Below are 23,894 nucleotides of genomic sequence, written 5' to 3' on the forward strand. Positions count from 1 at the left end.
ATGAGAACCAATGAAAAGCAAACAAGTTAGTCCCGAGGCGGAGGGCCTGTTGGCGGTGGCGGCCCAAGGCAGCCGAGGGGGGTCCTGCTTTCTGTGCGTTGGGGCTCAAGCTCGCCACCTGCCCGGCTTGCGGCGCAGCCGCCGGCAGAGCTCGATCTGCGGGAATGAGACCGGTTTTTGCAGTCAGCGTAGCTGGGACTCCAAGCCCACGGCGCCACCAGCCCAGCCTCAGTTTCCTCGCCTGTACAAAGCAGAAGGCGCCGGCGGCTCTCAGTAAAAGCGAATGTAGCCTTTGTACCTCCGACCCCTCAACTGTGAAATGAGCTAATCACAGGCCCACCCCGCGGAGTGGGACGGGAGATTCAATGAGACCCGCCCCACGCTGCGAAATCCTCTGCGTCGTGTCTGACAAGCAGACAGTACTCAATAAATGGTAGCTGTAAGTAAGTCCTTTAAACCTAAGTACTTACTGCCTTACCCAAGAAAAGCTCCGTGCGACCCAAAGAGCTAAGAACTCCCCCACCCCGACCTCTGACTCCTAGGACAATACTACTGGCGTCTGCCTTCTGGGTCCAGAAAACTCTTCCTTCGGAGCCGTCCCTCGGCGGTGCTTAGCCCTCCGGATACCCCCGAGACACCCCAGATGGCCCCAGTCCGGCGGCGAAGGGAGGGTGCAGGCCGGCACCCAGGAGGCGCAGGGGTGAGGAGAACGCCCCTTTGGGCCTCGCTTTGTGACCGCAGGCTGCCCCAGCCACCTCTCTGTGTCCTTCCCAGCACAGCATCCAGCGGAGTGGGGTCAGTCGCCGCGTCCATCCAGGGGCCTGCCCTGGGGACACGTCCCTGTCCCTGGGGAGTCCTGGCCGGGGGAGTGGGCGGTCAGCAGCTCCATTAGGCGGGAGCGGTCAACAGGAGGCTGCGAGGGCTCCGGAACTCCGCTGGTGGGGGTAGGTGTCTTCTGTGCGTTTTTTTTCCAAAACCACTTTGGCCGTTAGATGGCTGTGGGCGGGCACTCCATCCATCCATCCGTCCATCCATCCATCCATCCATCCATCCATCCATCCATCCATCCATCCACCCACCCATCCTGGGCACTGGGCTTGGAGCCGGGAACCCCACTGCTTGGCCCCTGCCCTTAAAGAACTGAAGGCAGTGAGGTCCAGTGAAGAAGGCAGCCGTCGGGCGTCCCCAGCCCTTTGCTGGGCTGGGCGGGGGAGCCTGGCCGCTCACCGACCGCAGCGCTGGGGCTCCGGCGCCCTCTGGTGGCGGCACCTCCCTCCCGGCTCCCCAGAGCTCTGGCCGGCTCCATTCCTGCGCAGCTGATGAAACCCAGGAGGGCGAAGGGGCCCTCAGGAAATCTACACCCGGGCGGAGGGGCGCCCTGGACCTCGGAGATCCGACCCCGCGGGAGCCGCGCGCAGCCTCGCTTTCCCTTAAATCTGGCCAAAGCAAACGCCATCGCCTCTCGCTTCTTCTTCTTTTTTTTTTTTCCTTTGCCACAAAATCAGGTAGGCAGCTGGACCTAGGATCTGTCCCAGAAGCCTGAAAGGCCCGCGTGGCCTGAGTCGAGGGCGAACCAGGGCTTCAGGCCTGGCCGCCGCCCCTCCCGCAGGCGCGCTGAGGCCCCAGAACAGAAGCTAGTGTGGCACCCATGGGGCCATCCCTTCCGCTAGTCGTTCGTTAAATACTTACTGAGCACCCACTATGTGCTAGACCTGGGCTACATGTTTGAAGTACTTCAGAAAAGGCACTAAACGTTTAGAAGCACATGGCGCTAAGCATAAGTAATTACGCATAAAATACTTAGAAGGCCATTAAATGCTAGGGGAAGATACAGCAGAGGAAAGTGGGGTGGGAGTTAGGATTTTAAATAGGGTGGCCAAGGATCCATATTTTAGGTACAAGCCTCACAATTTTACAATTGGCGATTGAAATTTTAAACCCTGGCCGGGCACAGTGGCTCACGCCTGTAATCCCAGCACTTTGGGAGGCCGAGGCGGGCGGATCACGAGGTCAGGAGTTCGAGACCATCCTGGCTAACACGGCGAAACCCCGTGTCTACTAAAAATACAAAAAAATTAGCCGGGCGTGGTGGTGGGCGCCTGTAGTCCCAGCTACTCGGGAGGCTGAGGCAGGAGAATGGCGTGAACCAGGGAGGCGGCGCTTCCAGTGAGCCGAGATGACGCCACTGCACTCCAGCCTGGGTGACAAAGCGAGACTCCGTCTCAAAAATAAATAAATAAATAAATAAATATGTAAATAAAATAAAATAAAACGCTGTACACTCTGGGGGCCTCCGCACCGCCTGCACAGGCAGGCGGCCATCAGACCAGGCCATTTTAACATGACTCCAGCTCACTCGGCCACAGGGGTACCTCTCAAATTCGGGTCAGCGAAGCTCCCCACCCCTTTCCCTGTGTCCTTTGCTTATGCTTATGCTCAAAAGACTCCACCTTTCTTTCTCTGCCTGGGGACTCTTACTCCCAATAGAGCTACACCTTCTCCTGAGGTCTTCAGACTCTGTGCCGCTCCACCAGGTAATGCAGGGCACAGCGGCTCCTCAGGGATGCCTTGTTAAGCACAGTTCAAGGTGGGAGGCAGGGGGTCTGGCTGCTGAGTTAAAGGCAGGGCATCTCCTGAGCTGGCATGTGTGCTATGGTCTCTAGACCCCTGGGCAGCATCTGCCCACCCCCTTTTGCCTGGCCTGGGCCGTTCATTTCCCCAGGGCTCAACGGCTGGGCCTGCAAGAGGGTTCCCAGTAGGGATTAAAGGTTTACACTAAATCCATGTTGTACAGTCTGTAATTGACAAGGTGACTTCAAGTGGTACTCTGAAATCTATAAAATATAGATTTATGTATTTATTTTTTTAAGTAATAAGAAAAAATATAACTAGCACAGTAAAGGCAGATATTTCAGATATTGCTCAGGTTTTTTTTTTAATATATGGTTCAAGTTTTAAAAAGTAAGTCAATTGAAACTAACATAGCAAGTACTAGTCTAGGTGGCTGGAGACATAGCAAAAATTTTGACAGCAATACAAATAGATCTGAAATTTGAAAACCTTTTCTACGTGAAGAATATTTTTTGTATTATTTGACACCCTCCCACCCCAATCCCCCTTTTGAAATAAATATTTGGCTCCAAAGTGCTGAAACATAAAATCACACAAAGGAGGCACGATGTCTTCCTCACTCGCCTGCCAGGTGAGGCTGGAGAACGCTGGTCCAGGAGCGCTCAGGTCGTAGGAAGACCGTGGGGCCCTATGGGATCCCTGGATACCCTTGGCCCTGCCACCCCTCCGGGAGTGCTCCTCTCCCAACTCCCATGCAGTCCTGGAGGGACCCCTCCCAACCACCCACATCTGCCCTCACTCCTTTGGCACCTGGCCCTGGGGTTCAGGAGCAGGTGGCCTATTCCAGGAACCAGGAAGCCTGGTGAGGAAGACAAATCCTCACCGCCTTGCTGATGTCATCTGTGCAGCAGGTACATTAGCTGACATGGTGGATTTAGTCAGTGTGAAACCACTTGGCCCAGAGAAGGCCCTTAGGAAGATATTGAACAGTGAACTTACATAGGACTTTAGTTTGCCTTCTTTGAATTTGTCAATTTGGTACTTTCAAAGACCAAGCTTGCAGTATAAGCCCCACTGTCTCAGCTTTGAAGACATGGAACCCAAGTCTCCATGGGCTCTGAGCCCAAGGCTCAGAGTTGAGGGCCTCAGCCAACATGACAGAGCCAGGCAGGAGCAAGGGTGCATCTCTCTGGGGCCAATGTCTCTGGATCCTGGAACATCAGCCAGGTCCTGGAAGCACGCTTGGGGACATAAGTCACTCCCATGGCAGTCATCCAGGGAGCCTTTTGGAATCCGTACCTTGGCATTTGACCAGCTGGCCATGTTTTTCCTGTCTAGATCCCCACTGGCCTCAAGAGCCAGTTGCAAACAGCCCCAGGCTGCCCTAGAGGGAAGGACCCTTGAGAGGCAGAGCTGGTCCCCACTGGCTCTGGGCACATGTGTAGGCAAGCAAGGCTTACCGTCAGGGTATGTGCACGTCTAGCAGGCCAGGACTTCTGTCTGAGCAGGCCCTGCCCAAAGACTCCCTTGCTGGACAGTGCTGAGGCAGGGGGATCTGAGAATGTAAGAATAACAAACTCAGTTTCTCCTTACTCTCACAACACAAAATACTTCTGTGACTTCAGATGTGTGTGTGTGGGGGCGGGGGGGATTTCCCCACACACAAAGCCAGTAGTCCTTCAGCTGCAGACACCAGCTGGCTGTCCTCTAATTCAATTCAACTCTGAGACGATCTACCTGGAGGTAGGCTCAGGTCCCACAGGTTGAGGCCCCAGTCCCACAAGGCTGCTCCTACTTCAGATACCAGTTGCAAGCCCTGGGTTGTTTTCCCCGAGCTTCTAACCAAATGACCATAAATTAGGGTTTCTACAACCCCATCCTTGGGTTTCATTAATTTGCTACCACAGCTCATGGAACTCAGGGAAGCACTTATGATTAGTGGTTTATTAAAAAGGTTATTATGGGCTGGGCGAGGTGGCTCACGGCTGTAATCTCAGCACTTTGGGAGGCTGATGTGGGTGGATCACCTGAGGTCAGGAGTTGGAGACCAGCCTGGCCAACATGGTGAAACCCTGTCTCTACTAAAAATACAAAAATCAACTGGGCTTGGTGGCAGGCACCTGTAATCCTAGCTACTTGGGAGGCTGAGGCAGGAGAATCTCTTGAACCTGCGAGGCGGAGGTTGCAGTGAGCCAAGATCACACCACTGCACTCCAGCCTAGGTGACAGGAGCAAAACTCTGTCTCCAAAAAAAAAGGTATTACGAAGGCTACAGAGGAAGAGATGCATAGGGTGAGGTATGGGGGAAGGGGACATGAAGTCTCCATGCCCTCTCTAGGCACCATCCTCCAGGAACCTCCACTGTCGTGAAGCCCTCTGAACCCTGCTTTGTTGTGTTTGTATAGAAGCTTCATCACGTAGGCATGATTGATTACATCACTGGCCATGGGTAACTTAGCCTTCAGCCCTATTTCCTTCCTCAGAGACTGATGGGGTGGGGCTGTAAGTTCCCGCCTTCTAATCCTGCTTGGTGTTTCTGATGACTAGCCCCCATCCCGAAGCTACCCACGGGTTGCCAGCCATCAGTCAAGTAAACGAAAGATTTTAGGAGTTGCATGCCAGGAAGCTGGGACAAAGACCAAATATATATTTCACAATAGCACAGTTGGTATTTCCTGGGACATTCCCTGGGACTGTCGGACTACCAGGGCTCAGATCTGTGCCCCCAATCCCCACACCAGTTCCCAGGAACCAAGTAGTGAACCTTCCTGTGCTCAGTCACCACAATCAGGCCTGGATTCCTTCTGCCTCCCTTTCCTAGCCCCACCGCTCTCTCCTATTCCCCTTGCCTCTGGGCAGACTGGACTCAGCAGCCAGGGCTCCACTGAAGGTTCTGATACTGGAGTATACATCAGTCCCTACCTATCAGAAACCCCAGAGTGTGCACACTGAGAGTGTGAACAGCATTGACACTGGAGTCACCCTGTGCTGGGCGCCTTCTGTCACCTTTCTCCTTGCATCTAGCTGATGAGGTGAGTTCAATGTAGCAAGCCCATTCCCTGAACTAAGGGACAGAGATCACAAAACTGTTATTTGTCAGGGCTGGAGTTTAAATCCACTCTGAAGTAGCGCTGTTCCTGGTGAAGGAGAAAGAGCTGGTTTGCCACATAAAACACAGCACGCCCAGTTATGTTTGAATTTCACAGAAAAGCGAGGGTTTTTTGTTTGTTTGTTTTTTGTTCGTTTGTTTGTTTTTAAGTATCAATGTGTCCCAAACATTGCATGGGGTGTGGGGCATACTTATTAAAAAGAATTATCAGTGTTTGTCTGAAATTCAGGTTTAATGGAGCATCCGGTATTTTCATTTGCTGAGTCTATGCTCGTCACATTGCCATAGCCCCCCGCCTTGCGGTCTTCTGCCTGGCCCTTCAGAACATGTGGTTGAGGTTGGGAAGGGAAGTTATGGAGTCACTTATTTTTTTCATTGAGAGGATTTCTTGAGTTTTATTAACACAGAGATGCTAGAAAGTGGTGCATGAAAGCAATATAGGAATGATCTTTTCTTGTTCTCCTTTCTGGGATGAACAGTGTAACACAGCACCTACACCAACCCTACCCTTCCAGAAATAGTCCTAGCCATGCCTGAAGCAAGGGTAGGCAGGTCTCTTATCCCCAATATCACCAGCCGTGCTCTTCCTCTGATCCCGTCAGATGTGTATGATGCCCATCTATTGACACTCTTTCCATCTCTTTCAGGTGGGTGAGCTATGTGTGGAGAAGGAGAGGAGGGGAGAAGTATCTCAGGAAAGAGGGCCACGTAAGCAATATCCTGGGCTGGTGGGATTCTGCAGGAGAGGAAAGAGCTCAAGAGCTGCTGTGGATTGTAAGGGAGGAGCTGGGTCTGCTGCCTGCACAGATGGTCCCTTCCAATTAGAGAAGCCAGGATTCCAGCTCCACTGGCCCTCCTTGTTCGGAAGAGGAGTTTTTACTTCCTTCTTCACCCTACATCCCTGTGGCAGGGTGTCTGTAGTCTTACTGCATGGATGATCTGGACTGGGCTGTACACAGAGGCTGCTGAGAGAGGCTTTCAAGGCTGAGTGCAAATGCAGGCTTCACCAGCAGCCTGGCCTAGGGGATGTAAGTGGGAGATGGACTCAGGTGGGGATACCTCTGAGGTATCCATCCATTCATCTACTCACCTACCCATATATTAATCCATTCATCTGTTCACCCGCTGAAACACCCAGTCATCCATCCATACATCCATCCAACACATGCACCCATCCGTCCATCCATTCATCCACCCACCTACCCATACATTAATCCATTCATCATTCACCCTCCAAAACACCCAATCATCCATCTATATATCCATCCAACACCATCTACCCATCCATCCGTCCATTCATTCATCCATGCCTCCATTCATCCATGCACCCCTCCATCTATCCAGCCAATTATCCATCTGCTCATCCATCCACTCATCCATCACTCCATCCATCCTACACCATCCATCCATCCAGCCAGCCAGTCATCTCTCCATCTGTCTGTCCAGCCAATTATCTATCCACCCATCCATCTGGCTCTCCCCTTCACCCCCTCCACACCAGTCCTCTCCAACTGCTTTAGTCCTGAGTGATATTTTCCATAAGGAACAGAAAGACATGCTTCCTGCTTCCTGGACCACAGGAAAAAAGAAGCAAGTACCAAAAGCTCAAAACCTGGAGATCACTCAGCAAATTTTAGCCTTGAAATAGATCAAAACCTTCACCTTTCTCTGCTGAAGGAATGGCCTTCTCTTATAGGCAGGGAGGGTTTCCTAGGGAAAGCCCACCCAGGCAGGAGATGAGGAGAGCAGCATCTGAGCACACTTCACCCCACAGTGCCCATCCCATGAGTATCCTCCATAAATTACAAAGAAAGAAAAAAAAAATAGGGAAAAAACAAACCTTTATTTCTCTGTTTACTTCTCGGCATTTAATGAGCAGTTGTTAACATGACTGAAACCATCTGATGATTTTTACCAAATGGAAAAATCTGCCTACAGGGGCAATAAAATAAATATTCAGGATAGAGAGAGGCAGTCATAAAAGACATTACCCGGTTGTAAACGGAGGCGGGTGGTGGTGATCTATTACCCCTGCCTCGGCAGCTTTCAACAGAGTTCTGGGATTCCAGGAGGGGCCCTGACCCAAGGCAATATTTACTTCTGTGGCTTCTTCATCAGGTCAGCATGGGTATAATTCTGTCTACCAGTTGACTGGAGCTGAGGTTTCGAGCAGGAAGTGCAAACCCTGAGCGCTTATAACTCAGGAGGAGTGAGGCACCCCTTCCCGGAGTATGCCAAGAAAAGCACATTGTACTGTCCTGGCTGCAGGGGTGAGGCCCCTGCACATCCAGGCCATTATCAGCTTTGTGCCCTGGCTAACAGTGCCTCTAGTTGGTGCATTTGTCAGCTGTATTTTACCCCAGAGCTCTGGGAGGCTCATCCTTTTTTGGTATACCACCACGTGGAGAGAGCAGGGTTTTAGTAGTGTGGCTGCTTCATGCACCTTGGTAGAGCTAATTAGACCCAGAAAAGATCTTGAAGTCTGAGCGGAAGTTTAAAATCAAAGCTTAAACTTGCAAAGACAGGCATTCCTTCTCCAGGGACCAAACACGAAGCTGCCTTTGGAGGTGGCCACAGTTGTGCCAGCCCCTATAACAACCTCAGCGTGCCCAGATGTTAGATAGACCCAAAGGATCGCATAGGCAGGCCACACCAGCAGCTCACATGAACTTAGCAGCGGCATTGCAGAGCAAGCGTGCTTATCCCATTTTCAGATCAGAGAGGGAGGTAACTTCCCAACACCACAGGAACCAGCAGTGCAGCTGAGGCTCTGACCAGGGCTCATGCTATGACCCTGCCTGTTCCCCTCATGATCCCCAGTCTGGCTGCAGAAGTGTTTGGTTTTTGGTTGCTTTGGATGCAGAAGTGCAGACTCCCCCCGACCCTCTGGCCTACTTCAGGGTGCATTCACTGGTATGGGGTAGGGATCTGTTGCATCACAGCTATGCTCTGCCTGAGAGCTTGGAGGAGTTTAATAAACTTAGAGAACAGCTGACCACAAAGACCAGAATAAGGCTTGGATCCCTTTGGTGTGTGCCCACAGCCAGTCATGGGGTCTGCACAGCCTCAGAGGCCCAGGCTGGCTGGAGGCTGCAGCATGGGATGGGTTGGTCACCCAGGTGTGCCACAGCACCTGCTCCCACTTTTACATGCCAGTCAGCACCTTCCTGGGGGGCACCAGACGTGGCTCTCAGTCCTCCTGAAGAGGGGCTCCTTCAGCCTTGCCCTTGAAGACCTGAAATGCTCATGGGTAAGGTCATGTGCAGACACCAATTCTTAGAATGGAATAATTCAAAGAGCCTTTGGGTGGTTAGAGGACCTGGAGGTGGGGGTGAGGGTCTGCTTTTTTTTTTGTGGAGACACCAGAAGCTTTGAGGATAACATTTTTCTGTCCTGCAGAAGTGCAGGGAATTACAGCATTTTAAAATTTTTCATCTTTGCTTCTTCTCATGGAGAGCTCTAGTTGGTTTATGAAAGAACTGTCCTGTGCATTTTTCTTTCCCATGGAACTACCGGGTTCCCATCCCCATTTCGCCAGTGAGGACTCTGGGACTACAGACCTGAAGGAGGTTACTCAGGTGGTCGTGGGGCACCAGGGCACCTGGGAGGGTTCACACCCTGGCTTCTGTGGTCTCTGAAGGTAGGTGCAGAGCTGAGAGGGCTGGGAGCACGGTCAGGTTTTGCAAAGAGTAGCTTGTTGGGTGCTTCTGCAGGATCCCTTTTAGATGCGACCTTAGCAAGACACAAGACAATCTCCTTCCAACAGTCACTGCCTCGCTCCTACAGGCTCCCTGGGTTTCTGAAGCCACCTTAGTCTTAACACAAGTGGGGTTTCAGGCCGGTGTCTGCACACAACCAGGCCTGGGGCACTCCTGAGTGTTAAGGAAAACAGGTTTGAAGTCCCCATGCCATTGCTGCTTTCAGCTCAGCCCCCTGAACAGGTCCTTAAATGGGAGTTTGTTTTCTGTAATCACCACCCCCTGGAATCTGGGCAATCACGGTTTCTGTGGGAACCAGTCTGTCTGCAGGCCCAGGAACCATGGAAGATGAGAGCGAAGATAAATTGGTCTCTTTACCCAGGGGCCAGCCCTCCATGAGTATTGAAGAAGGGAAGGGAGTCGGGGGAGGCAGACGGGGCCTTAGGGAAGGAAGAGGAGAGGACTGCGCAGAGGTCCAGAGAGGGAATACATTTTCCAGGAGCAGCCCTGTGGTAGGAGGTGGAGGGTGCACATGTGTGTCTGTGTCCATCCTCATTGTTGGACAAGGCTTTGCCTCCAGGAGCCCAGCGGGAGCAGCTGAGGGCAGGGCCAGGCTGGGGTGTGCTTGTCACCTGTTTCTCCCTCCCTCCCAGGCCATAGAAATGAGGTCCTTCTCTTCCCTTCCCCCGTCCCTATAAGCCCAGGTGTGTGCTGGTGCCTGCCCCAGAGGACATCTGGGGCCAGGAGGTACCTAGGTGGTGAACAGCTGGACTGATTTCTGGGAATGACAGAGGACAAAAAAAAAAAAAAAAGGAACTTGTTTATTCAGATGGAAATGCTTCACGTGTGCAAAATTTGACCTCCATCTCCCTAGGTTGCCAGATGGTGGATGTATTTCGTTTGTACGTAAGAAAAAGGAAGAAACTGGATGGACAGCCAGCAGTCAGGCCTTACAGTGGCCCACTCCCCACTTTGGGCTCAGAGGGACACTGTCCATGCCAAGAGAAGTGGGGAGCCACTGGGTGCCCCTGGGAAAAGCCTTTGCTGCCCAGCCTGGCCTGGCTCCCAGTGTCCTCTGCAGGACTGAGAGAGCTGCTTGGCAGATGCCAAGTTTAGCTCAGATCCTAACCAAGGAGGGGAGAGGTGCATTGGGCATCTCCACCCCACACCCAGGCCTCTAAGGCAGAACTCATTTGGCCTTTTTGGTTGTGGATTTGGGGGCCTTCAGAGGCCACATTTCCACCTCCAGCAGGTCAGCCTGGAGAGAGAGGCTCAGTGGTGAGCCAGGCCAGCTGGCAGCCACTGTTCAGCTCTGCACTCCTGTCCAGTAAGCCCCTGCTTCCCGGGATCGGTTTGGAGAAAGAACCTAAAAAGTCGGGCCACTCTTGTCCTGGAACACTCAACAGCTTCCCTGCTCCTCCCCATGCTCACTTTTCCTGAGTTTGCTTTTCCCAAGTGACCTGATTGGCATCCCAGTGCCTACATGTTGTTGGAGACAAGGAAAGCGAGGCTCAGGGAGTTTGTTACCAGTTAGTGGAAAAGACAGGATCTGAACTCACGGTCAGCTACAAATCCCAGCTTTCCCTGTCATGCTGCACAAGCCGTCTCAGGGCAGGAAGGAGGAGCCCTCTCAGCATGACTGACTGCTTCTCAGCTGGGCCTGGAGTCTTGGGCTACAACTAGAATTTGCAAGAGTCCCAGGACAACAGCCGGGGAGAGTGCAGCAGAGCCGAGTGGGTTGCCCCTGGGGCAATTTGAAAGGTTTCATGAAGGAGGGGATCTGAGCTAAATGTTGAAGGAGGCAAAGATTAAAAAGTAGAGATGTGGTGGGTGGAGCAAGAGGGTTTCAGAAGCAAACAATGAGGGTGAGGCCATGGGGCTTGTGCTGGGGGCAGCCAGGAGAGCAGTTTGGTGTGTAGGGGGTGCCTGAGGGGCCATCTTCAGGCTCTACGGGGAAGGCTGGTGGCCGTCAGCCAGGAGCTCTCCCAGCACTGGGGGGAAGCTCGTCCTTCAGACCTGGTGGTCCCTGGTGGGGAATCACAGCATGCACAGTCTACCCCTTGCTCTGCCAAACCCTGGCTCGGGAGGGTTTTGTGTTAGAAGAGGAGCCCGGCCAGGGAAGGCATAGGACATGGACTTTCAGGAGTCCCTGCACGCAGGAGGCCCCTGTGTGTGGGCAGCCAGCTTGGACAGGCGGGGTGATGGGACCTCTGTGAAGTCTCTGGGAATTCGATGGAGTTTCATGGGCCAGGTTTAAGATGAAATGTATTTTAAAGAGCTTTTTATGATGGAAATAGCAGGAATATAAAAATTCTACCGGCTTGTTGGAACAGTGTGTCTACAAACCTTTTGCGAGGGCTTTCGTATTAGTTAAACAGTTTTACAGTCACGAGTGACTAAAATCCAACAGAATTAACTTAGGCCAAGGTGGAGGAATGGGCCGGGATGTGATGGTACAGTAAGGGAAGGGAAAGAGGGGAGGGGAGGAGAGGGGAGGAGACGGGAGGGGAGGGGAGACAAGACTAAATCTCCCTCTCTCCCATCTCTCTGTCTACTCCCACATACTTGAAATGGAGGATGAGAGCCCTGCAGCCTGGCCCCAGCCTCTGAGGAGGGATTGTGCACTGGGCTCAGCCAGGGCTTCAGTAGAGCTGGGTCATGTGGCCACTGCTGCCTGGTCCTGGTGGAGGGTCCCTGCACTTAGCTTCCCTCACTCCTCCTCTCCCATCCAGCTGCTAGGATGAATGCAGATGAGGCCTGGGGCAGGGAATGGGGGAGGGCTGTTGCTGGAGGTCAGCAAAGTTTGAAGTCTGACCTAGGCTCTCACAGCTGGCCCGGGGCTGCCACGGGGCTCCAGGACAAGCACTGGTCCCTTGTCCTTACTACTGGCTTTTTTCAAAACCTAGTAGGATACTTGGGACATCTGGGCATAGGCAATCATGCCCTTCATCTGAGTCATCAGCCTGGCAAGCCCAGCGTGGGTAAAGAGTGGTGTCAGGGGTTCATATGGCTACCTTGTAAGTTCCAGAACTCCAGGTCCACAGGAGCCCCTCGGTCCTGAGCCTACAGCAGGCAGCTCCAGACACAGGCGGCACAGGTGACATCAGCCACCTAGTCCGAGCACCACAGGCTTGCAGGCAGATGTGCTACGAAGCCCATGGTTGACCATTCTCTTTCTCAACATTGTCTTTAAAGGTTGGCACAATACTTTCAGCATGTGAACACCACACGGGAAAGAAGCTGGCATTGAACTTAGGTTTCTGGAGCATCTCTTATGGTCTGCACCCTCCTGGGAAACAGGCATATGTTATCTATGGTAATTGACACAAGGATACTACGAAACAGGCGATTTTATCACCATTTGTTAAATTAAGAAAGAAATCGGCTTAAGCAACATAAGTAACTCACCCAGCTCACCCAATGAGTGGCTGGGATGAATCTGGGCTGTCTGGTCGGAGCCTGTGAGAGCCACACTGCCTGCTTTTGTCAGGTGGCAGCTCCTCCTGCTGTGTTCTGGGGAAAGTGCTGGGGAAAGTCAATTAACAGCACTGGACCTGACCTGTGAGCCAGCATCCTCACTTGCAAATAAGGCTGAGTGGAGCCTTTTGATGCAAAGATTAAGTGTATGTGAAGGTGCATTGTAAACTGTGAAGTGGCATGCACATGGCACACAGAGGTGTCAGGATGCTTACCGTCTCAGCTGGTCAGTACACAGGACTATGAAGATGACAAGGTCAAGCCCTGCTTGCTTTGCATTTATTTTAAAAGCCCCTCTAGCATGAGAGAATAAGGTGGACCGATGGCTCCTCATTCCACTCCTGAATGCAGCTCATTTTTCATCTGCAGGCAGGCAGTTTTGCAAACGAGGCTCTGAACTTGAAGCTCAGAGGGTGAGCGAGACCTCGTGCCCCCTGGGGCCTCTGCTTGCTCCATGTTGGTGCCCCAACGTCCAGGGATGCAAAGCACAGGGGACCCTTAGAGGCCACACCTGGAAGTGCTCATTCAATGGACCGAGGGATGAAAGTGAGGAGAGAGTTAGAGGAGCTGTGCAAAGTAAGTAGGGGCTGGAAATGGGATGTGACCCAGGACATTCAGGGTGGTCAGATTTGGCCAGGAGAGCTGTGAAAATAGGGGAAACTGGTCCCCAAACCCCACAACCTTTTAAAAAATCAACCCTGGTGGGCACAGTGGCAGAAGGACCTGAGTTTGTTACAAAGACCTCAGCAATCCTCTCCCTCTCCTGACCTGTAAACACCGAGAGCCGGAGACAATGCAAGTGTCAGACGCTTCTCCACCCCCAATGAGGCCTGGGAAGCCCAAGTTGATTGGCTTTCTTTCCAGGAAGGCAGAGCCCAGACGCACTTCAAGGTGGGTATTTCTGTTTGTTTCTTCCTCAAGGAAAGCACAGCTGAAGGGCTCACATATTCCACACCCTCTTTTCAAGGCTCATTAATAAGGAGCCCAGGGCAAAATCATAAACGTGGCAAACTCCACAACCACCAAGGCCGGCAGAGCAGTGAGAGCTGCATTAATGGGGAATTTCAGTGAAATGCCGCCCAGCTCCTAAATTCATACCGGATGAGTTCCAGAAGATTAAAGTTATTACAATAAAGCCCCAGGGAATCAATCACGCTCTGCCTTGTAACCTTCTTGGTTTTCCGCATCATTCACACTAACCACTTTCTACGGGGCACTGGGGTGTTCCCTAGCTGGGCTGGACCCACAGGCCTCAATAAAGCACTTCAGGTTAGAAAGCCTAGCAAGAGGACAGGCTTGGTTCAGGTAAGTGGCTGGGGTCTGGCAAGTGGCTTGTTTAGTGACCAGTAACAATGAGGTGTGGGAGCCCGGGCGGAGGGGTGGGCTTCCTAACCCCCAGCCTGCCTGAGGCATGCCCCTGGGGGTGGTCGCTGTTGGAACCTTGATAAAAAAACAGCCTGAAAGTTGGAAAGTGGCTTGGTAAAGAGTGGAACACCGCACAGTTCTCTTTGATACTGTTTTTATGTTTTCATTTTTTATCATTTTTTTTTTTCCCAAAGTGCCTCCCAGCCATCGAGGATCAATCTCAAGTCCTTGTGTGCTCAACCAGGCTCCTGGTGAGCCAGTGATCCTGCGCCATTCTCCCCCAGAACCCCTGGTGGCCACCCGCACTGTCCCTGAACTCCTGTCCCTGAGTGTGAACACCGTCCTCATTCTGCATTGCACCCCTGGGAGCAGGCATCAGCTCTCTCTGCCTCCACTTCTATGAGAGTTCCAGATGATAGAGGTACAGAATAATTCACTAACGAGTCTGCAACCTCTAAGGCCCAGACCTGCCCTGGGGTCTCTGCCCCGGCCGTCTGCTATCTCCCTCCCAACTCCAAGCTCTACAAAAGTCTCAAGTTTGTCCACGTTTTGGTGTTCAAGCCCCCAAACTCTCTGCCCCATCCTGAATGCTCCTTCCTGCTTCAAGATATTGAGTAGGACCATCCATTCCCTTCAGAGAAGTCCCACGCTCAGCTTCAGAAATGTAGCTTGGTCCAGTGACCAAGCAAGATATTCACAAAGCTGACTGACACAGGTGCATTTCACACTTCTTATTTCTTTATTCTTATTTATGATAATATTTAACTTAGGATCAATGCTCAGCATTTGTGAGAGCTATCTAGAGTTTCCTTTTTCTGTGCAACTTTTTTTGGTTTTGATGTCAGAATTCTATTAGCTTTCCAAAGAATAATCTACAGACTCTCCCCTCCCCCAACATTCCTGCTCTTGGTCAGTTTAAACAGAATTCAGCATTTGAAAAACCCCATCCTGAAAACACTGAAGTCAGTGTTTTTGAGGGCTGTAGTTGTTTTACAACTGTTTGATTTGCCATTTAGGCATTCCTATCTCTTCTTGAGTCCATTTTATCATTTGCATGTTCCTAGAAAATGGCTTTTCATTCAGGTTTTCAGAGTCATTGATATGTTTAAGTAATTCTGTTTTCCTCTTTTTCATACTCTGGTTATTTGTGCTTTCTCATACTCTGTTTCTTTGCCCCCTGCCTCCTTCCCTCCCTCCCTTTCTCTCTCCTTGCTTTCTTTTTCTTTTACTAGTTTTTGTTTTCCTTGACTGGGCGAATTAATATTTTGTTGCACTCCATTCTGTTTCATTCTATTCCATTCTCCTCCCCCACCAAAGACATACCTTTCACCTCATTGTCAATTGTATGAGGCTTTTCTGTTGTCACTGTGATTCTATTTTTAATATTCTTTTTAGTGACCTTAACCAAAAGAATTATTATGTAAAATACCTAGTTCATTTGTTTTTATTGGTTCATATTTTTACTGAAAATATTAATGGCTATATATTTTTCTATGAGCACAGCTTTAATAGTATTCCAAAGATTCTGAAAAGGAATATTGGTTTTAAGGAAATTCCATGAGGGACTTTCAGTTTTTCTTTCACTGAAGTATTGTTTAGGGAAGAGCTTTTAAAATTTCAGAATTGTTCTGTGTTATTATTGCAATTAGTAAACTTTTATTATGCATTTTTAGTTTTCCTTTATTGATATTAAAGAAGGTGGTTTTTGTTATTTTTCTTTTTTCTTTTGAGTTTGAGGTTTTCTTTGTGAACAATAGAAAAGGATACACATTTTCTGTTCACAAGGCATAGGGACATATATAAAATGTCACACATGTTTATATGAATATATGTGTGTGTTATATATATGATCAATCTATTAATGGAATTATTTGGATTCTCTGTGTTTCACTCTTCCTTAATTTCTTGACATACAGGATTGAGTGAGAGAGCTACACTAAAGTCTTCCAATGATTTTGTGCTTTGTCAAATTTATCCTTTTATTTGTTCCAGTTTTTGCTACATTTATTCATGCTATGATGCTATGTAGTAAATAAAGGTTCTTGACAGCTATATCTTTAAATCAATCGAGCAATAAACATTATAAAATATTTTATATTTTATGTTGAACATGTATATCAAATACAATATTTTTTATATTGAACACAATTTCAATATTTTTTGGTCATGAATGTAACTGTGTATAATATTGATACTCAGCTTTCTATTTGTTTACATTGAATTGGAATATTTTTGCTCTTCATTCTGCTCTCAGTCTTTCTAAGTTCCTTTATTTTAATTTCATATTTTGTAGAATACAAGTAACCTGGAATTAGGTTATTTTGTTTTGGTCCTGACTGATGTCTCTTCTCCTTTGGGTTAGGCTTATACACTCATATTTATTGCATAAGATATACACTGTAAGACCTAGCTTTGGTGTTTCTACTTGAAAGCTTCCTTGGTTTTTAATTTTTTCTGTCTTTTGAACTAGAGTTTGTGTTCTGCCTCCTAAAAAACATCACCAGTAATTAAGAAGCAAGAATGTCGTTTTTAAACCAAAATGTTGATTTTAAACTTCACATTGTGAAATTAGATACAATGTTGTATAACATTTGACACCTTGGTGAGAAGTCAGATTAGAAAATTGCCCATGGCTCTGAACTTTCTGTGATTTGACTTCAGTGTATTTTTCCCAATAGAGCTGTTGCCTATTACAATGAAGTTAGATGTCTCCTGACCTCAGCCCATCTGTGAAGTTAAAAACCCTGTTGGATAAAAAGTTTCTGCTTCAGTCTTGCTGTCCATGCCCATGGAAGAAGCTACAACGGGTGATTTACTCTCCTGGCCCAAATCAGGTCCAGCTTCTGGGCCTCCATGCTCCATGCTGGGGGATACTGGACATTCAGTGTGCCTTTCTGTCAGCCCTGCAACACAGCCCCACTGGGGTGGCTGACTTTGTGCTGACCTTGTGTCTCTGAGCTCAGTTTCAACTGGCGTGTATCTGAGGGTTAGTCTTCAGCGACCTTGGAATGAGGTAAGGCTTTCCTAGTTCCATGTAGGTGATTATTTTTCCTTTTGTCTATATTGAGTTATTTTGGTTCATTTGAGAAGTAACTTGGCAGGAGGCTTGTTGACATTTACTTGAAATGCCATCCTTTGTCACCTCTAAATCAATCTGTCCTCTTCTCCAGGATGGGATCTCTTTGAAACAAGAGTAGTTTCATTTTCAAGGTCGGGGCTCTAGCACCTAGCCCAGTGTATGGCAGGCAGGGAGTGCTCAGGGCATGTTTGTGGGGACTTTTCTCAACAGTGTGCAGGGCTGAATGAGGGAGTGGAAGCCTCTACTCTGCAGCGAAGACAAGACAATTATGATCAGCCTCTGAATTCCCATCACCATTGCCACCAGCTGGGCCATAGGCACTTGTGCAGCCACATGGAATACCTCCTTTGTTAGAAGTACTCAGTTTGGACACTGTGGCCCTTTGGTTAGCTTTCATTTTCATTGTATCTCTTCATACATTTTTAGATTTAAAAAAAAGCTTTATTTAATAAAAATAAAACATTATTTCTTTAAAGCAAGCATTTAAAACATTTAGTGTGTATTTCTTCTGATATTGATTTTATTATTAAAAAAGACCAGAAATTCCTTGGAAAACATAATTAATGGCCAATGTTGAGGATGGAAAGTTTAACTTTCACTGAAGAAGAACCATTTTCAAGTTCATATAGACAGTAAATTACCCTCTGGAGCAATGATACTGTACTCAAGAGCCCCAGCCATCTGGAGAAGTGGTTTCCATGCGAAAATTTACAATTGCATGGTTGTATTTTAGTGCTTTCAGTTTGGTTTCTCTTGAGAAATTTCCTTCTTTTGGTGAAGTTATTTAAATTTGGACATGGCTTACATGGCAACCAGATTTCCAAATTCTCATTATAAGGGAGTCAATGCCTTGCCATATGTTCATGATTCCTTCTGTTGATAAAGTCTCCTGATGAATAATACCCATTTTTTTTCTAAAGGAAATTACTATTCCAAATTTGATAAGAGTACTTCGAGTTTCTATTTCAATAATTCTGACAACCCTGATGGAGAAATCACTTTATTTTCTCCCTCCCTCTTTTTCTTCATTGTCATGAGTGTTCAATGAATTAATCAGTTTAAAGAAGTGAATGTTGCATCAGTAAGAAGATAATTTTGTACATGTCTGTTTCACTACTTGGTAATTTTTTATTGTTTAGAAGTAGAAGATGAATTAAAAAGATAAAAGCCATCAGTGTAATATACAATATAAGGCATATTGTAGCTTGTCATTAATAAATATCCCACATCATTTAGGTTTTGCTTTGGTCAACAAACTTTTACCAAATTTGCCTAGTGTTTTTGATGAAACTGCTTGACCACTATTGACTTGGAGGATTAGTGATAGAACTGAAAGATCAAGGAAATTATTCGGAGAATTCATTCTATGAGTGGACTTTTCTAGTAACAAAAGGAAGAGCTGATTTTTGCACAAGCTATGGACAAATTAGGTAGTTGTGGACACTGATTCCACACAATACACTGGAATTTAACCCAGTGGTTCTTCCCACTCCTTGCAGTGCTCATCCCTACCTTGCCTGCTTAGATTAAGTTGAAATAAATCTTTGCCTAGTCTATTTCATCTGTTCTATTGACTTGTTACACACACACACAAACAGACACACATATGTGTGTGTGTGTATATATATGTGTGTGTGTAATATATATATATATTTAGTGATTGCCCTAGGGTTTGAAATATATATTTTCAAATAATCTGAGTTTACCTTCAGGTACTATTAAATCACTTCACATCTAGTGCGAACAGCTTTCTTCCCAATTGTTGCTCCTACCTTTTGTGCCACTGTTGTCACTTATTTTACTTTTATATAAGTTATGAATATACAATCTATTGTTACCATTACTGTTTTAAATTTTTGGCTATCTTTTAGAGCAATTTAAATTAGGAAAAAAAGAGAATTTTACCTTCACTTTTTCCATTTCCAACACTCTTCATTTCTTTGTGTAGATACAGTTTTCTAACCAATGCCATATTCCTTCTTCCTGAATAAGTACCTTTAAAGATTTTCTGTGGAGGGAGTCAGCTAGGATGAATTATGTCTGTTTTCATTTGCCTGTGAACGTCTTTTTTTTTTTTTTTTTTCATTTTTGGAGGACATTTTCACTGGCTATAGAATTCTGGGCCAATGGTTTTTTTCTTTCAACATTTTAAATATATCACTCAATTGTTATTGTTTCTGACAAGAAGTCTGTTGTAATTCTTACCCTTGTTTCTCCCTAGGCAATGTGTCATTTTTCTCTGCCTTCAAGATTTTTCTCTTTGCTTTTAGTTTTCAGAGATTTGAATATATGTCAAAGTGTATTTTGTTTGTTTCTTTTATGTTGTTTCCATGTTTATCCTATTTGTGTGTTGTGAGTTTCTTGGATTTGTGGTCTGGTGTCTGTCATTAATTTTGGAAAATTCTTAGATGCTATTTCTTCAACTATTTCTTCTACTCCACTGTCTTTCTCTTTCCCTAGGATTTTAACTACATGTGTCTTAGAATATTTGATATGATCCACAGCTCTTGGATGTACTTTTTTTTTTTATTGTTATTATACTTTTAGTTCTGGGTTACAGGTACAGAATGTGCAGTTTTGTTACATAGGTATACATGTGTCATGGTGGTTTGCTGCACCCATCAACCCATCACCTACATTAGGTATTTCTCCTAATGTTATCCCTCCCATATCCTCCCACCCCCAACAGGCTCCAGTGTGTGATGTTCCCCTCCCTGTGTCCATGTGTTCTCATTATTCAGCTCCCACTTATGAATGAGAACATGTGGTGTTTGGTTTTCTGATCTTGTGATAGTTTGCTGAGAATGATGGTTTCCAACTTCATCCATGTCCCTGCAAAAGAGGTAAACACATCCTTTTTTATGGATGCATAGTATTCCATGGTGTATATGTGCCACATTTTCTTAATCCAGTCTATCATTGATGGACATTTGGGTTGGTTCCAAGTATTTGCTATTGCGAATAGTGCCACTATAAACATACATGTGCATGTGTCTTTATCGGAGAATGATTTATAATCTTTTGAGTATATGCCCAGTAATGGGAATGCTGGGTCAAATGGTATTCCTGGTTCTGGATCCTTGAGGAATCGCCACACTGTCTTCCACAATGGTTGAACTAATTTACACTCCCACCAACAGTGTAAAAGTGTTCCTATTTTTCCACAACCTCTCCAGCATCTGTTGTTTCCTCACTTTTTAATGATTGCCATTCTAACTGGCATGAGATGGTATCTCATTGTGGTTTTGATTTGCATTTCTCTAATGATCAGTGATGTTGAGCATTTTTTCATATGTATGTTGGTTACATAAATGTCTTCTTTTGAGAAGTGTCTGTTCATATCCTTTGCTCATTTTGTTGATGGGGTTGTTTGCTTTTTTTCTTGTAAATTTGTTTAAGTTCTTTGTAGATTCTGGATATTAGCCCTTTGTCAGATGGATAGATTGCCAAAATTTTCTCCCATTCTGTAGGTTGCCTGTTCACTCTGATGATAGTTTCTTTTGCTGTGCAGATGTTTTTTACTTGAATTAGATCCCATTTGTCAAGTTTGGCTTCTGTTGCCATTGCTTTTTGTGTTTTAGGCATGAAGCCTTTGCCCATGCCTACGTCCAGAATGGTATTGTCCAGGTTTTCTTCTAGGATTTTTATGATTTTAGGTCTTATGTTTAAGTCTTTGATCCATCTTGAGTTAATTTTTGTATAAGGTGTAAGGAAGGGGTCCAGTTTCAGTTTTCTGCATATGGCTAGCCAGTTTTCCCAACACCGTTTATTAAACAGGGAATCTTTTCCCCATTGCTTGTGTGCATCAGGTTTGTCAAAGATCAGATGTTGGTAGATGTGTGGTGTTATTTCTGAGGCCTCTGTTCTGGTCCATTGGTCTATATATCTGTTTTGGTACCAGTACCATGCTGTTTTTGTTACTGTAGCCTTGTAGTATAGATTGAAGTCAGGTAGCGTGATGCCTCCAGCTTTGCTCTTCTTGCCCAGGATTGTCTTGGCTATGCAGGCTCTTTTTTGGTTCCATATGAAGTTTAAAGTAGTTTTTCCAATTCTATGAAGAAAGTCAGTGGTAGCTTGATGGGGATAGCATTGAATCTATAAATTACTTTGGGCAGTAAGGCCATTTTCACAATATCGCATCCACCTGTCCATGAGCATGAAATGTTTTTCCATTTGTTTGTGTCCTCTCTTATTTCTTTGAGCAGTGGTTTGTAGTTCTCCTTGAAGAGGTCCTTCACATCTTTTGTAAGTTGTATTCCTAGGTGTTTTATTCTCCTTGTAGCTATTGTGAACGGGAGTTCACTCATGATTTGGCACTCTGTTTGTCTGTTATTTGTGTATAGGAATGCTTGTGATTTTTGCACATTAATTTTGTATCCTGAGATTTTGCTGAAGTTGCTTATCAGCTTAAGGAGATTTGGGGCTGAGACGATGGCGTTTTCTAAATATACAATCATGTCATCTGCAAACAGAGACAATTTGACTTCCTCTCTTCCTATTTGAATACCCTTTATTGCTTTCTCTTGCCTGATTGCCCTGGCCAGAACTTCCAACACTATGTTGAATAGGAGTGGTGAGAGAGGGCATCCCTGTCTTGTGCCAGTTTTCAAAGGGAATGCTTCCAGTTTTTGCCCATTCAGTATGATATTGGCTGTGGGTTTGTCATAAATAGCTCTTATTATTTTGAGATATATTCCATCAATACCTAGTTTATTGTGAGTTTTTAGCATGAAAGGCTGTTGAATTTTGTTGAAGGCCTTTGCTGCATCTATTGAGATAATCATGTGGTTTTTGTCATTTGATCTGTTTGTGTGATGGATTACATTTATTGATTTGTGTGTTTGAACCAGCCTTGCATCCCAGGGATGAAGCCGACTTGATCGTGATGGATAAGTTTTTGATGTGCTGCTGGATTCAGTTTGTCAGTATTTGATTGAGGATTTTCACATCAATGTTCATCAGGGACATTGGCCTAAAATTGTCTTTTTCTGTTGTGTCTCTGCCAGGTTTTGGTATCAGGATGATACTGGCCTCATAAAATGAGTTAGGATTCTTTCTTTTTCTATTGATTGGAATAGTTTCAGAAAGAATGGTACCAGCTCCTTTTTGTATGTCTGGTAGAATTTGGCTGTGAATCCGTCTGGTCCTGGACTATTTTTGGTTGGTAGGCTATTAATTATTGCCTCAATTTCAGAGCCTGTTATTGGTCTATTCGGAGATTCAGCTTCTTCCTGGTTTAGTCTTGGGAGGGTGTATGTGTCCAGCAATTCGTCCATTTCTTCTAGATTTTCTAGTTTATTTGCATAGACGTGTTTATAGTACTCTCTGATGGTAGTTTGTATTTCTGTGGGATCAGTGGTGATATCGTGATATCCCCTTTATCATTTTTTATTGCATGAATTTGATTCTTCTCTCTTTTCTTCTTTATTAGTCTTTCTAGTGGTCTATCTATTTTGTTGATCTTTTCAAAAAACCAGCTCCTGGATTCATTGATTTTTTGAAGGGTTTTTTTGTGTCTCTATCTCCTTTACTTCTGCTCTGATCTTAGTTATTTCTTTTCTTTTGCTAGCTTTTGAATTTGTTTGCTCTTGTTTCTCTTGTTCTTTAATTGTGATGTTAAGGTGTCAATTTTAGATCTTCCCTGCTTTCTCTTGTAGGCATTTAGTGCTATAAATTTCCCTCTACACACTGCTTTAAATGTGTCCCAGAGATTCTGGTATGTTGTGTCTTTGTTCTCATTGGTTTCAAAGAACAGCTTTATTTCTTCCTTCATTTTGTTATTTACCCAGTAGTCGTTCAGGAGCAGGTTGTTCAGTTTCCATGTAGTTGTGCAGTTTTGATTGAGTTTCTTAATCCTGAGTTCTAATTTGATTACTCTGTGGTATGACAGACAGTTTGTTGTGATTTCTGTTCTTTTACATTTGCTGAGCAGTGCTTTACTTCCAATTATGTGGTCAATTTTAGAATAAGTGTGATGTGGTGCTGAGAAGAATGCATATTCTATTGATTTAGGGTGTAGAGTTCTGTAGATGTCTATTAGGTCTGCTTGGTCTAGAGCTGAGTTCAAGTTCCTGGATATCCTTGCTAAGTTTCTGTCTCGTTGACCTGTCTAATATTGACAGTGGGGTGTTAAAGTTTCCCATTATTCTTGTGTGGGAGTCTAAGTCTCTTTTTAGGTCTCTAAGAACTTGCTTTATGAGTCTGGGTGCTCCTGTATTGGGTGCATATATATTTAGGATAGTTAGCTCTTCTTGTTGCATTTTTCCCTTTACCATTATGCAATGGCCTTCTTTGTCTCTTTTGGTCTTCGTTGGTTTAAAGTCTGTTTTATCAGAGACCAGGATTGCAACCCCTGCTTTTTTTTTTTTTTTTTTTCTTTCATTTGCTTGGTAGATCTTCCTCCATCCCTTTATTTTGAGCCTATGTGTGTCTTTACATGTGAGATGGGTCTCCTGAATACAGCACACTGCTGGGTCTTAACTGTTTATCCAATTTTCCAGTCTGTGTCTTTTAATTGGAGCATTTAGCCCATTTACATTTAAGGTTAATATTGTTCTGTGTGAATCCGATCCTGGCATTATGATGCTAGCTGGCT

The 23,894-nt window shown here is 46.2% G+C and overlaps 1 protein-coding gene across 1 annotated transcript; it reads left to right on the top strand.

Moving 5' to 3' along the window:
- Positions 1-10: 10 nt before the first annotated feature.
- LOC129048484 (uncharacterized) lies at positions 11-17,673 on the top strand. The gene is made up of 9 exons (XM_063727227.1): positions 11-273; positions 577-652; positions 742-944; positions 6,328-6,388; positions 12,574-12,694; positions 13,225-13,431; positions 14,415-14,641; positions 16,899-17,233; positions 17,510-17,673. The coding sequence occupies exons 1-7, from the start codon at positions 11-13 to the stop codon at positions 14,621-14,623; spliced, it is 1,140 nt and encodes a 379-aa protein (XP_063583297.1). The 3' UTR covers positions 14,624-14,641; positions 16,899-17,233; positions 17,510-17,673.
- The last annotated feature ends 6,221 nt before the right edge of the window (positions 17,674-23,894 follow it).

Source organism: Pongo abelii, chromosome 8 (assembly GCF_028885655.2).
Source record: "Pongo abelii isolate AG06213 chromosome 8, NHGRI_mPonAbe1-v2.0_pri, whole genome shotgun sequence".
NCBI classification, from domain to species: domain Eukaryota; kingdom Metazoa; phylum Chordata; class Mammalia; order Primates; family Hominidae; genus Pongo; species Pongo abelii.

Bases quoted from the DNA above. Each gene is read 5' to 3' on its own strand.
- LOC129048484 (XM_063727227.1), top strand. From the start codon at position 11: ATGAAAAGCAAACAAGTTAGTCCCGAGGCGGAGGGCCTGTTGGCGGTG. The intron at 945-6,327 runs GTAGGTGTCTTC...CATCTCTTTCAG, and splicing joins CCGGAACTCCGCTGGTGGGG to GTGGGTGAGCTATGTGTGGA. The intron at 6,389-12,573 runs GTAAGCAATATC...TTGTCTTTAAAG, and splicing joins ATCTCAGGAAAGAGGGCCAC to GTTGGCACAATACTTTCAGC.